The sequence below is a fragment of the Styela clava genome, chromosome 5 (genome assembly GCF_964204865.1).
Source record: "Styela clava chromosome 5, kaStyClav1.hap1.2, whole genome shotgun sequence".
Taxonomy (NCBI): Eukaryota; Metazoa; Chordata; class Ascidiacea; order Stolidobranchia; family Styelidae; genus Styela; species Styela clava.
In genome coordinates this window covers 20,508,519-20,519,481 of record NC_135254.1, presented here as the reverse complement: position 1 = coordinate 20,519,481, position 10,963 = coordinate 20,508,519, and the positions used below count along the sequence as shown (strand labels likewise).

The 10,963-nt window shown below is 31.2% G+C and overlaps 1 protein-coding gene across 4 annotated transcripts in view; it reads left to right on the top strand.

Moving 5' to 3' along the window:
* The first annotated feature begins 1,233 nt into the window (after positions 1-1,233).
* LOC120343974 (uncharacterized) overlaps positions 1,234-10,963 on the top strand; it is a 37,621-nt gene continuing 27,891 nt past the window's right edge. For all 4 annotated transcript variants that reach the window (XM_039413035.2, XM_039413034.2, XM_039413033.2 and 1 more), the window contains exons 1-5: positions 1,234-1,420; positions 6,033-6,238; positions 6,861-7,019; positions 8,137-8,365; positions 8,885-9,086. In XM_039413035.2, the coding sequence (XP_039268969.2) occupies positions 1,375-1,420; positions 6,033-6,238; positions 6,861-7,019; positions 8,137-8,365; positions 8,885-9,086 (842 nt within the window). In that variant the 5' untranslated portion in view covers positions 1,234-1,374. The remainder of the gene's footprint in view (positions 1,421-6,032; positions 6,239-6,860; positions 7,020-8,136; positions 8,366-8,884; positions 9,087-10,963) is intronic.

Here is a 10,963-nt window from a genome sequence, read left to right as displayed (position 1 = left end):
TATGTCAGTATGTCAGTACAGCAGTAACCTACGGTATGCTGTTTAAAATGAAACATCTGGAATTCCATAACCTGCAAATATTTTTGAATATGAGAAACAGCAAACACTATTCTATGGACTATCCAGCTATTGCTTAATTCAACTTGAATGCAACATAGCCAAGTGGTTATCAATGTACTTTGCATAGTACCGATACCGGTAATTGAAAAATTTTCTGGTTTGACTCTATCTGTCTATGGCTGAATAAACGGCGAACAAAGGAACCTAGAATAAGTTATAGCTTAATGCAGTAATGTTAAATTGTCTACCTAGCATGTCGTCATGTGTTACGTGACAAAATATGCACTATACCACTTGTTGAAATAGGAACCTGGGCATGCATGTGTAATCGATTGAACGTATTGTTATCAATGTGTTGAGGGGTTTATATCCATTGTATATATTGGTATTGGCAATATCGAGTGGACATTATTAGGTTCTGAAGTTAGTCTTTTACACCAAGAAACAACCATGAAATAAATAGATAATAAATCAGAGACGATACTGAACAAATCTCTATAAATTGCTACATAATTGCTGAATCATCTCAAAATTTTGCATTTTTGAGTTGTAATGTGCAAACTTCAATAGTTTGCTATTATGGATGGTTTACTTACTTAAATTTTGATTAAATTTTTTTAGTATATTCAGTGAAATCATTATATATGCATTATTTCAAAAATAAATTTCATGCAGTAAATAGTTTAACCCAGTTCAAATTTTACAACTGGAGAATTGAAACAATTTCATTGGCTGCTTTTGATCTATCGTATTTGAGTTGCAGGGCTGGTTGAATGTTAAGTCTGCAATAGCATGAGGGCCCATTCCAGCCCTAAATTTTAATTGGAGCTATATAGGGGTATATGAGCATACTTTATGTTGTAGAATCATGATCACATGTTTACATATCACATCTTTTTTTACATTGTTAATTGTTATGGACATCTAATCTCTGTTGGTAGTTGTATAAGTGACATCGCATTGGTATTATTGTCTGGGTATTCAAAATAGCAACTATAATCTGGTCATATCTTAGGGTGAATGCAAAAAGTTAAGGAACAGAGAATTATGACCTATTTTTCACAAATAAATACTTTAAAGTTAGATGGTTAAATAGGCTGTTTTTTTTATTTTATCTGTATTGATTGCTCCCGATGAATTCGTAATCTTATTTATATGCACTTTCACAGTGAATTATTTGGGATTTTATTAGATTTTATCTTAAAGATGCCAGGCATATCCTGATTTAACAATGATTTCGTAAATTTTATGGATGTAATGTGAGTTGAAGATAAAAAGAGCTGTTGTTGAAACATTTATAACAATTACCTCGTCATGCATGTGACTCATGCAAATGTGATCATTTGCATATTAGTGTATGGTAAGTACAACTTCAATTGTATTTTTTTGTACTTGTACGTGTAAGAGCAGTGTATTTTTGATGGGCGGAACTACAATGAAACATTTCAGAAGCTCGAGCTTTAGTTGCGATAGTTTAATCGTTTCATGCAAAAAAATATCATTTGCTCAAAAAAATCAAATTAAAATACTCAGTATAAGTATTTATACAAAGTATAAAAGTAAGCCTATACTGACAAAACAAAATGATCTTTAAAATGTTTTGGTATACTCTTGGTTTTGAACATGAACTCGAAGAACCTCCTGATTGTACTGGCCCCCAGAGTGTTGCGGAATCCTGATTGAAAACCACTATACTACAGTGTTTCTTACTGTGAAAGATTAGGTACAATATATATATTTTAGACTGTGTAATTGTCTCTCTTATCATTATGTGGATATAAGAATACCTTTTGAATCTGAAAAAATCTCAAAGCCACTCAAAAAAATGCCTCAATGAGATTAAGAATAATTCAGGCTCCGCTCTAGATAAGAAAAAAAACAAACTACAGTGACAACCTTTCCATTTGTTGGTCCTTTTTTCTGTTAAAATAGTGATTGAATTTTGAAAAGTTTGATAAAAATACTCTAGCAGCCAGTAAGTCCACAACCCTTGCTAGAAATAATCCTATTTTGGATTGTTATAATTGTCTCACATAGAGTACAAGGATGAAAGTATTTTCATTTCCTAACTGAATTATGGATCGGGAAGTAAATGATAAAGACTCCTAAAAACTTTCTTGGCTTATTTATACTGTTTTTGTTGCTAACATTAACTAATTATCAAGTGCAGGTTATTAGCATCAAGGATCCAAACTTAATTAATAAAACCTCATCTATAATAAAAAATTGAACATTAACGACTTGTATGTAGTATGAAAAATCAGTGGTGATGTCCCAAATGAATCTGATAATTGAATCGATTTTAAATTAGCGATATTCAATATGTTACATTCTTCACTTTCAGGGTTGATTTTGGATAGCTCCATTTAAAAATGATCATTTTTAGTGATTCATGTTTAACGGTATAACGAATGAGATTCTCAAAGTTCTGAAAACTGTACGAAAATCACTGTTTATCTTTTTTTGTATTTCTAAATTCAAGTGCATTGCATATAAATTGATACATGTTTTTAGTTGAATATATTCCTTATCACATATTCAAAAAGGTTATTTTAGATTACGGTATATCTGAAAAACAGTTGATTTTGATTTGGAAATCCCTGCTGGCAATCTGGTCTATTTGGTTCATGCCATATTGATCATTTGCCAAAAATCCGGGCCATACTGAGTGCCAGTTCTTGTTGTTTTGAAAGGAATCTCTGGAGCCCTACTCCACATAAATTATTTATAGCCAAGAATATTTTAATGTTTGTTCCATTGCCTTTTGGCCAATAGTCCTTACTTTAATTTGAGGATATACACTTTTGGCATGGATCCAATAGCAATTCATTTATTATTTTACTTATTTGTGATATGTATTAACTGTGCCGTAGTCTAGTATAATAGCCTTCATTTTTCCATTCCTTTTTTTTCGGCTTGACAATATTGGAATATCATGCATGTTGTCGTTTATGCAAACCGAACGACTTGGTTGCTCAATTAGATTGGTCTTGTTTCTATCTTACCAATTTAATTGAAATCAGTGATAAAAAAATCTTGAATTAGTATACAACAGGACCTATGACTTGTATATATTGTAACCGGTGACGGTACATTTGAACCCACGTACATTTGAACCCATGTGTATATCCACGGGTTCAATCTATATGCGGGTGCTAAAACCCATGGGTTAGGGTTAGTGTGGGTTCAACTAACCGAAAAACAAAAAAAATTTCATAGGTGCAATAGCATACAGGTGCAATTGCCATGGGTTCAAATGTACGTGGGTTCAAATGTAATGGAACCATTGTAACCATATTTGGTCACTCAAACTTGAGAATGAACTGGATTTTTTTCTTGAGGAAATGTGCAAGTATATTCTAAAGTGAAATGTTGAAGAGATCTTAGGTTTATAAAGGTCCCAAATGCTCAAGGTTTTACCTTGATATTAGGTACAGTTTTGCTGTTTCTACTTCCGTGTCTGTTGTTTGGCAATTTATTACTGTGAACGATGGAAATTTCTTTACCACACATTTGTAAACATAAAATAACTCTTTACATTATAGGGTATTTGAGGTCAATATCATGATATAAGTATATTCCCATTATTCAGTTCATGCTTATTCGTGCATATATCTGACTTGGTTGATTATGCCAAAAAGTGAACCCAGCTAATCTGGTGGGCTGAACTGGTAAACAATTCATCCAGAATAGTTTACTCAAGTGCACGTATTTATAAAAATTTGTGTTGGAGGTAACATAAAACATACCGTATATAGTATGAGTACAGCATGCACTTTGTAAGTATTTAAATTCTTGTTCAACAGAAATGTTGAATCCATTCAGTAAGATATCTAAATTTAAATATACTAAAAAATTGATATTATCATTTTAGTATTATTAATAATCTGAAATATGGCCCAATTATAGAATTACTACTTTGAATTTATTTTTGATCGATAGATGTGATTCATTTTAATATTACTGGATAATTTGAGCATTCTGGTGTGATATTGTGGTTTATTTTTGAGGATTTTTAATGAATTGTTGTATCTGATCATATGGAAATTATCATGTTTTTGTTATTGCTAGTGTTCTTGAGCTTCAGAATCATATTAGGTGTATATCATGAAAATTCACAGCATTGTCTGGTATTCTCTGTATTAAAAGTTTCAATAAGATTGCATATATATGGTTGCAGTATTGGATCATTTTTATTTTCCATTTTTCAGTAGATTAATTTTTTATTATGCCCTCGTTTATTTACAATTTTTATTGTTGTGCACTTTTAAAATTGACATAAAACTCTCTAAATTTTGTTGAATCTATGTAAAATTCTTTGCCAAATATAAGTTCATTTTTACTTATCCTATAGCCATTTTGCAAACCCTTATTGAATTCTCTATGGGATTGTCATTAATAATTTATGGATTTGCAATTTTGAATAACAAACAGGGGTATTTTACTCTAGCTAGGGTAAACAATTTTTTTGGAATACCACTCTATTCTGGACTTCTCCATAATGTACTTCTTGTGTTACTTGTGGTTAATAACAAGGGGGCTTAGGATTATTTTTTATTAGGTAACTTTATCTTCTGTCTACTCTGACTGGCAAAAACGAAAGTGAGATGAATGCAGAAAATGAATATGACGTATCTTTTAAAACGCATGATTTTTTAAGATGTCTCTAGAATGACATGCTCCTTGTGCGAAAAACAATATTTTGCCTTAGGCTGCTATCTGTCTCGTAGTTTATCCTTATTTCCTGATGTACATGAGCGTACCTCATAAACTGGAGCCATTGAGGCTCTCGAAGGGCTGTTTGCTAAGTTCATAAAAGGAAAAAGGCAAATCGCCAGACAAAATCGTCCAAGCAGAATAAAGAGAATAAACATTTGCTCTGAGTCGTCCAGAACAAAACAACTCCACTCTCAATTATGTTTTGCTGGCAAAGTATAGCAAAATTCTTTCATATTTTATTAATAAAGTAAAATGGCCAATAAACCTAAATTATTGTGCTTATTTTTGTTGACTACAATATTTCTTGTGCTGGACTTTACTAAATTGTTTTATATAGCCAGATCTATTAATTTTTTGAGCCAATTTTATGTGGAACAAAAGTCAAATACCACTTATCAAACAATTATTAAAGTTTTCTGATAAGGCTTACCGCAGTCCGCTATACTCAAAAATTCACCATAATCGTTTTATGGACTTGAAATTGAATAGTGCATTTACTACGCTGCTGCTGTTAGTAATAAATATTTCATATGTCAGTCATATGATCATGAACTTCTAACTTTTCGATAATGGAAGCTTATTACCCTGTTAGGTCAGTCATAAATCCAAACAATAGTTTATTTAAATTTTGTTGCAATAATGCTTTTATTATTATCGTTACAACCGCTGCAAATATTCAGACAATTTGTTTTCTCTAAATTTGCATTTTTTTGTCAGAAGTTTATAGTTCAAATTTGAACTACTTTTGTACTCATTTTAATTTCATTTATATGGCATTATTCATAAAAAAATTTAAGAGTTTCAGTCCTGTTATCTCTCTAACCTAACACAATTGAATCATAGTTTGACTTTTTAATTTTATTTGCCCGTTGGTTGAAGTTATCACAATCTCAAATTATGTAAATAATATGATATTCTGGCATTCTGTCTTGCACTTACATTAGATTTGATTACTTCATTACTTTATTTATACTATTTATTATTACTTTTGATTTGGTTTTACTTTATGGAATTTTGACATACGGTTCATTATTATTTTGCTGCAACAAATCAGTAATCGCCGTAAGATTTTAATTTCATGGGTTTCATGATTGTGTTCGATGCCTTGCATTTTCAAGTTTGGTGAATGCCCTTCATCCTGCAAATTCTTCAGTCGTCTCTGCACTGCAATATGCTAAATGACTCATTTGTTTCCATATTAGTATGATGAGCACTTATGAATATATTTCATTATAAATCATTTTCCATTTCAGTTGTCGGCATTCAAGGCGATGATGGAATTAATACATGCATCACCCTGGCTGATAGTCGATCAAATCGATATTTTCATGCATTTGAGTCACTGCCGCTGGTCAGTGAGCATGCATATGGATGTGCATCGAAAGGTTCGGCATCAGCGTTGAATGATACCTATTGGGAAAACCATGTCATGAACGTTCAAAATGACAGACCTGCTGATGTAAGTTGCAAGAAATATTTTGTCAAATGATGTCAAATTAGAAGCACTCGTTCAGAATTGTATTGGGATTGTCATCCTATGAATATCATTTGAAAACTTTTGATTGAATATCTTGACTTATTAAATATACCAATGCAATATGAATTTTCAACAATTGCAAATCATTTTATTTTGACAAAATAGATAGAGAGCCCTTTTAGTTTGGGGGTGAATAAATAAGGATCAATGTATTATTTGTTTTTGTATGACTATTATAATTTACTCGCCAGGATACAGCACGATCTTTTCATTTTATTTTGATCATGATCTTAATTACTGGTGTCGGAACGAATTTTTAATTTGGTTCAATCTGGTATGTGCGAGTACCCCCAATCCCTTCGTATTGCAAAGCATATACCTGAGTCCCATAACTAGGTTTGTGCAAAGCGAACAACGCATGTCATAAGATCAATAATCAAATGTGTTCTTGTAACTACTAGTAAGGCTATGTTGAATAAATGTGCGGCGTTCTGTTCACCAAGTCATTTGTATATGGCCCTCCTAATTAATAAAGGTTGCACACCCCTGTTTTATAACATAGGTTTTCAAATTTTCTAAACTGACCAACTTCTATTTTTTGCAGATCTACCTCAATATCAATGGTATCCATCACCGGACCACAAATTCACTGCCTCATTACAAAGAGTACAAATACGAGTTTGCACTTTATTCTAAAAAAGACGTTATATGGCTTGTTTCGACGACAAACATGCCAAAAAGTAGTGTTGAATTCTCATTTTATGTAAGTATAGTGTACTATTTTGGTCTGGTTATTTTATTATATTTTTTTTCATTCATTTTGTTGTTTTAAATTTTAAATAACAACTAAATTTTAATTCTGACAATTACCAAATGAATCTAAATGGAATCTATTTGCAAGTCTGTATTGCTATGCTAGCAATGAATATGTAATAAATTGTCAGGAAATGAATATGTACTTTTTATCATCATTTTAATTTGAGGATATTTAACATTCTGATGATATCTAAAAAAGTTTTAAGGAAAATATTGGATAAATTTGTGATTTTATAATAAACACTTATTTTTGCCATATTGTTAAACTAAAAGTTTGTTTGGACTATCCAGTAGCGCCAAAGCAATATATAGATTATATCCTGACTTAGACAGTAATTATGATTAATTTATGTGGGTGTTAAAACAAACTCTATCCTGATATCTCTGTAAAATGTCAAAAAATAAAATAAACCATTTTTCAAATGTTTTACCTAATTTTAAGTTGTTTATTTTTATCTGAGGGCCATAGATAAGTCAGTCTTAGTTGTAGACAATATCAATGACCCGTACTTGACTTAATAGGATTGGAATATTATATTGTTCCACTTTAAATATTTACCTGATATTTCCTATTCCCCAAAGCAAATTGAAATTTTTGTACGCTGATATTGGATAGTCTGCTACCTTTCAGGTAGTGGATTATGTCTCATTCATCATTGTAGATATTGAACAAGTTTTATAGTTTGCTGTAAACTGTGTACATTAACCAGTTTTCGATCTTCATTGAAAAATATTTTCGTTGATTTTAACTGCTGTATATTTTATGCAATATATGCTATCAATTTGAAATTTATCTGTATTCTCGGGATTACTGCTAAACTCTACTCTAAAATTGATTTAAGAAATCAATTAATTACTAAAATGGAAGAATCTTTGTTTTCATGCTCTTTAATGCAATATGTTATGATTGTCAATATATTTATTGATTATTTCACATCTAGGGTATAATTGGTTACATGAAGAATGTAGCTCCAATTTCTTCTTAGATCATCAATTAATTTCGCAATTTATTAGCCTTTTTATTTATATAACCCAATATTAATTATCACTTCTCTGTTATTTAGTTATCAAAAGATTCTCGCATAATATTTCTGGATGAAGACAATCAGTTCCGTTCTGTCAACATTGATTTGAATGAATCGTCTCGGCAGGATTCATCAAAACTTTTGATCGTCTGCAGAAAGTATTTCACGTCTGATACTTCTGCCAGCTTGGAACCGAAGATAACGTCTTTCACAGAGTTTGATGTTTCGAAGATTGCAACTGTCAATGTTTTAAGTGGATATAATAAAGGTTTGATTTGTGGTGTTCATATCCATATTCATATATGTAAATAAGGTTTTTATTCACATCCCTTTTTATGTCGAGTGTTTTTGATACATACTTTCTGTGCTCTTTTCTCAGATATTTTGTGATTTAAGCAAGTTACCCACCCCGAAGATTATTTTATTTTGACTCTCTGCAGAACTCATGTCTATGTATTAATTGAGATTGGCCATCTCAATCTACTATTTTTTAATCTAATTGACATTTGCTTCGAAGAATGCTATGATCTGAATTTTCATCCCAAACATTGCTTTGATTTGTGAAGGTTTATCAAAAATTCTTCAAAATGGAATCCAAAATTGAGTATTTTATATTAACGGTTCAATAAGAGTATCGTGGAATGATATCTCCATTTTTAAGACTCTTTCTTAGTGATCACAATCTTTCATCATCCTAGCCTGGTTTTGCTGTACAAAGCAATTTCTAACAGAGGCAAGGACTATGATTTTTTGATTAAACATTTGATTGGTTATTTCTATATAATAGATTCACTTGAACCAGAACATGGAAATTTTACGGAATGTAGAAAACTCGAAAAGACGTACGTTTCACCATTAATATCAATACAACATTATGATGTCAATGAACCAAAATTTGTTTGTGAGAGAAACCATAGCCTGACAAAACAAGTTTCACAAGATCAAGCATTTGTTTTGGAGTTAACTTCTCATACGAAATCTGAAACACAGTGAGTTTTTTTTATATTTTAATTCTCTTAAAATCTACAATAATATCCATTATTTCCAATCTATTTGTGTGCCTGATGAAATAACTACCGTATTCTATATTTCCCATAAAAGTACATGTACTCGTTTGCAAATGGTCCACTTCATCAAAATAAAAATATTTTGCTGCATTCTAGGTCAATCCTGATATTTTTTTAACCTGTATTATTACCAATATTGTTTCAATAATATTGAACCTGTTTGATTAAACAAATAAATTCCATGGTTTTAATTTTTAATATACCATATATTATAGTTTTGTAGAAACTATCACCGTGGTCCGATTGTGGAATTCGTTCTAGCAATAAGCATTGTTCACTCGATGGGTTTTGGATTATTTCGAGTGCTATTCATCAACTTGAATTTTCAAATACATTCGACCCGATCGAGTTTATCTCAATACTTCAGTTATAATTCTCTCTTGAATGTTTTTTGTTGTAATTTTGAGAGAGGATGTAGTTTATAAATCATTACCCCATATTATATGAACGCAATGAACATATTTGCAAAATCGCCTATACTACTAAATAGTAAATTTAATATTAAATTCCACATTTCAGACATGAATAAGAAATAATAACAGCAATCATTGTGAAATTTACAACTAAAATATGAATAAACACCTGATAAATATTCAGTGATTGGTAATTGTTTTGGCACAAACCGTATTAGTCTTAATGAATTAATTCCCATTTGGAACAAGACGTTACTGCTGCCCATATTTCAAATATCTTATTTCATTTATTGTTGCACATGTGTTTGTGAAGAATTGTCGTTCATTGTATCGTTGTTCATTATCTCGGCCTATTTTCTATTGTTTACTCTTCGTTCTCAAGTTTATTGACCACACAATTTCATTGGTATGAAGGCTCTCGAAATAAAAGTGTGGGATTACTTTATACCACATAACACCAATGTTTTTACCACATTACTTGAGGCGTGAAACCAATACATAGTCCAGAATTGTTATTGAAAGGAAGAAAAATAACAGGGTAGATAGTATGGTTCACTGGTTTTGTACGCATTCTTTTCTTCTTGCTCGCCAAAACCAATTTATCTCTTGTGATGTTATCTCGACTTTGTTAACAAAATTATTGCCGGCGGGCACGATTTGGTCACGGTAGTTCACCTCAGCTAACAAAATTATCTTCTTTCAGCCGTGACTGCTTATGTTTAAAACTGTGGTCGAATCTGACTCAATATTTTGTTGCGGATTTTTAAAATATACCACTTTCAATTCTTTCGCCTACATCGTGTTAGATTAAAATTTGATGGTATATCTCTGTCAATTAATAATAGCTGAGGTGATGCTATTGGTTCATCACACCTCGCTTAACCCTGGAATGCCATTTTCACACTATTTCTACATTCAGTTCATACTCATAGGTGTATTTTAACTATGGCAAATATCACAATTTTATTTTTGCTTAAAGTTAAAAAATATTATGTTTGTTGTGATTATTTGGGAATAAAAATATTAGTGGTATATCATGATCATGATGTAGCCTTTGCATTCATGTTGTGAAGATTTGCAATTGTATATTATGCACTGGCTCATAAATCCAGACTGAGTTGCTTTGTTCTGCTACTTATTTTTACTCCATTAATGTAAACGCTTTGGAAATTATTCACGTAAACAGCCTGTTAGATGCGGTTGAATCTGGTTAAAACCACAAGTTGACAAACAGTTTTACTACAACGTAGTGGTTTTATTAACAATGTAAGCCAAATACTGATGATTTTATTAGAAGCATGCATTTTATCACCTAGACAATAGACTTGTGAAAAATCTTTATTGTTCTATCATATTTGAACCTTTTATAACAATAAATTGCGTGTA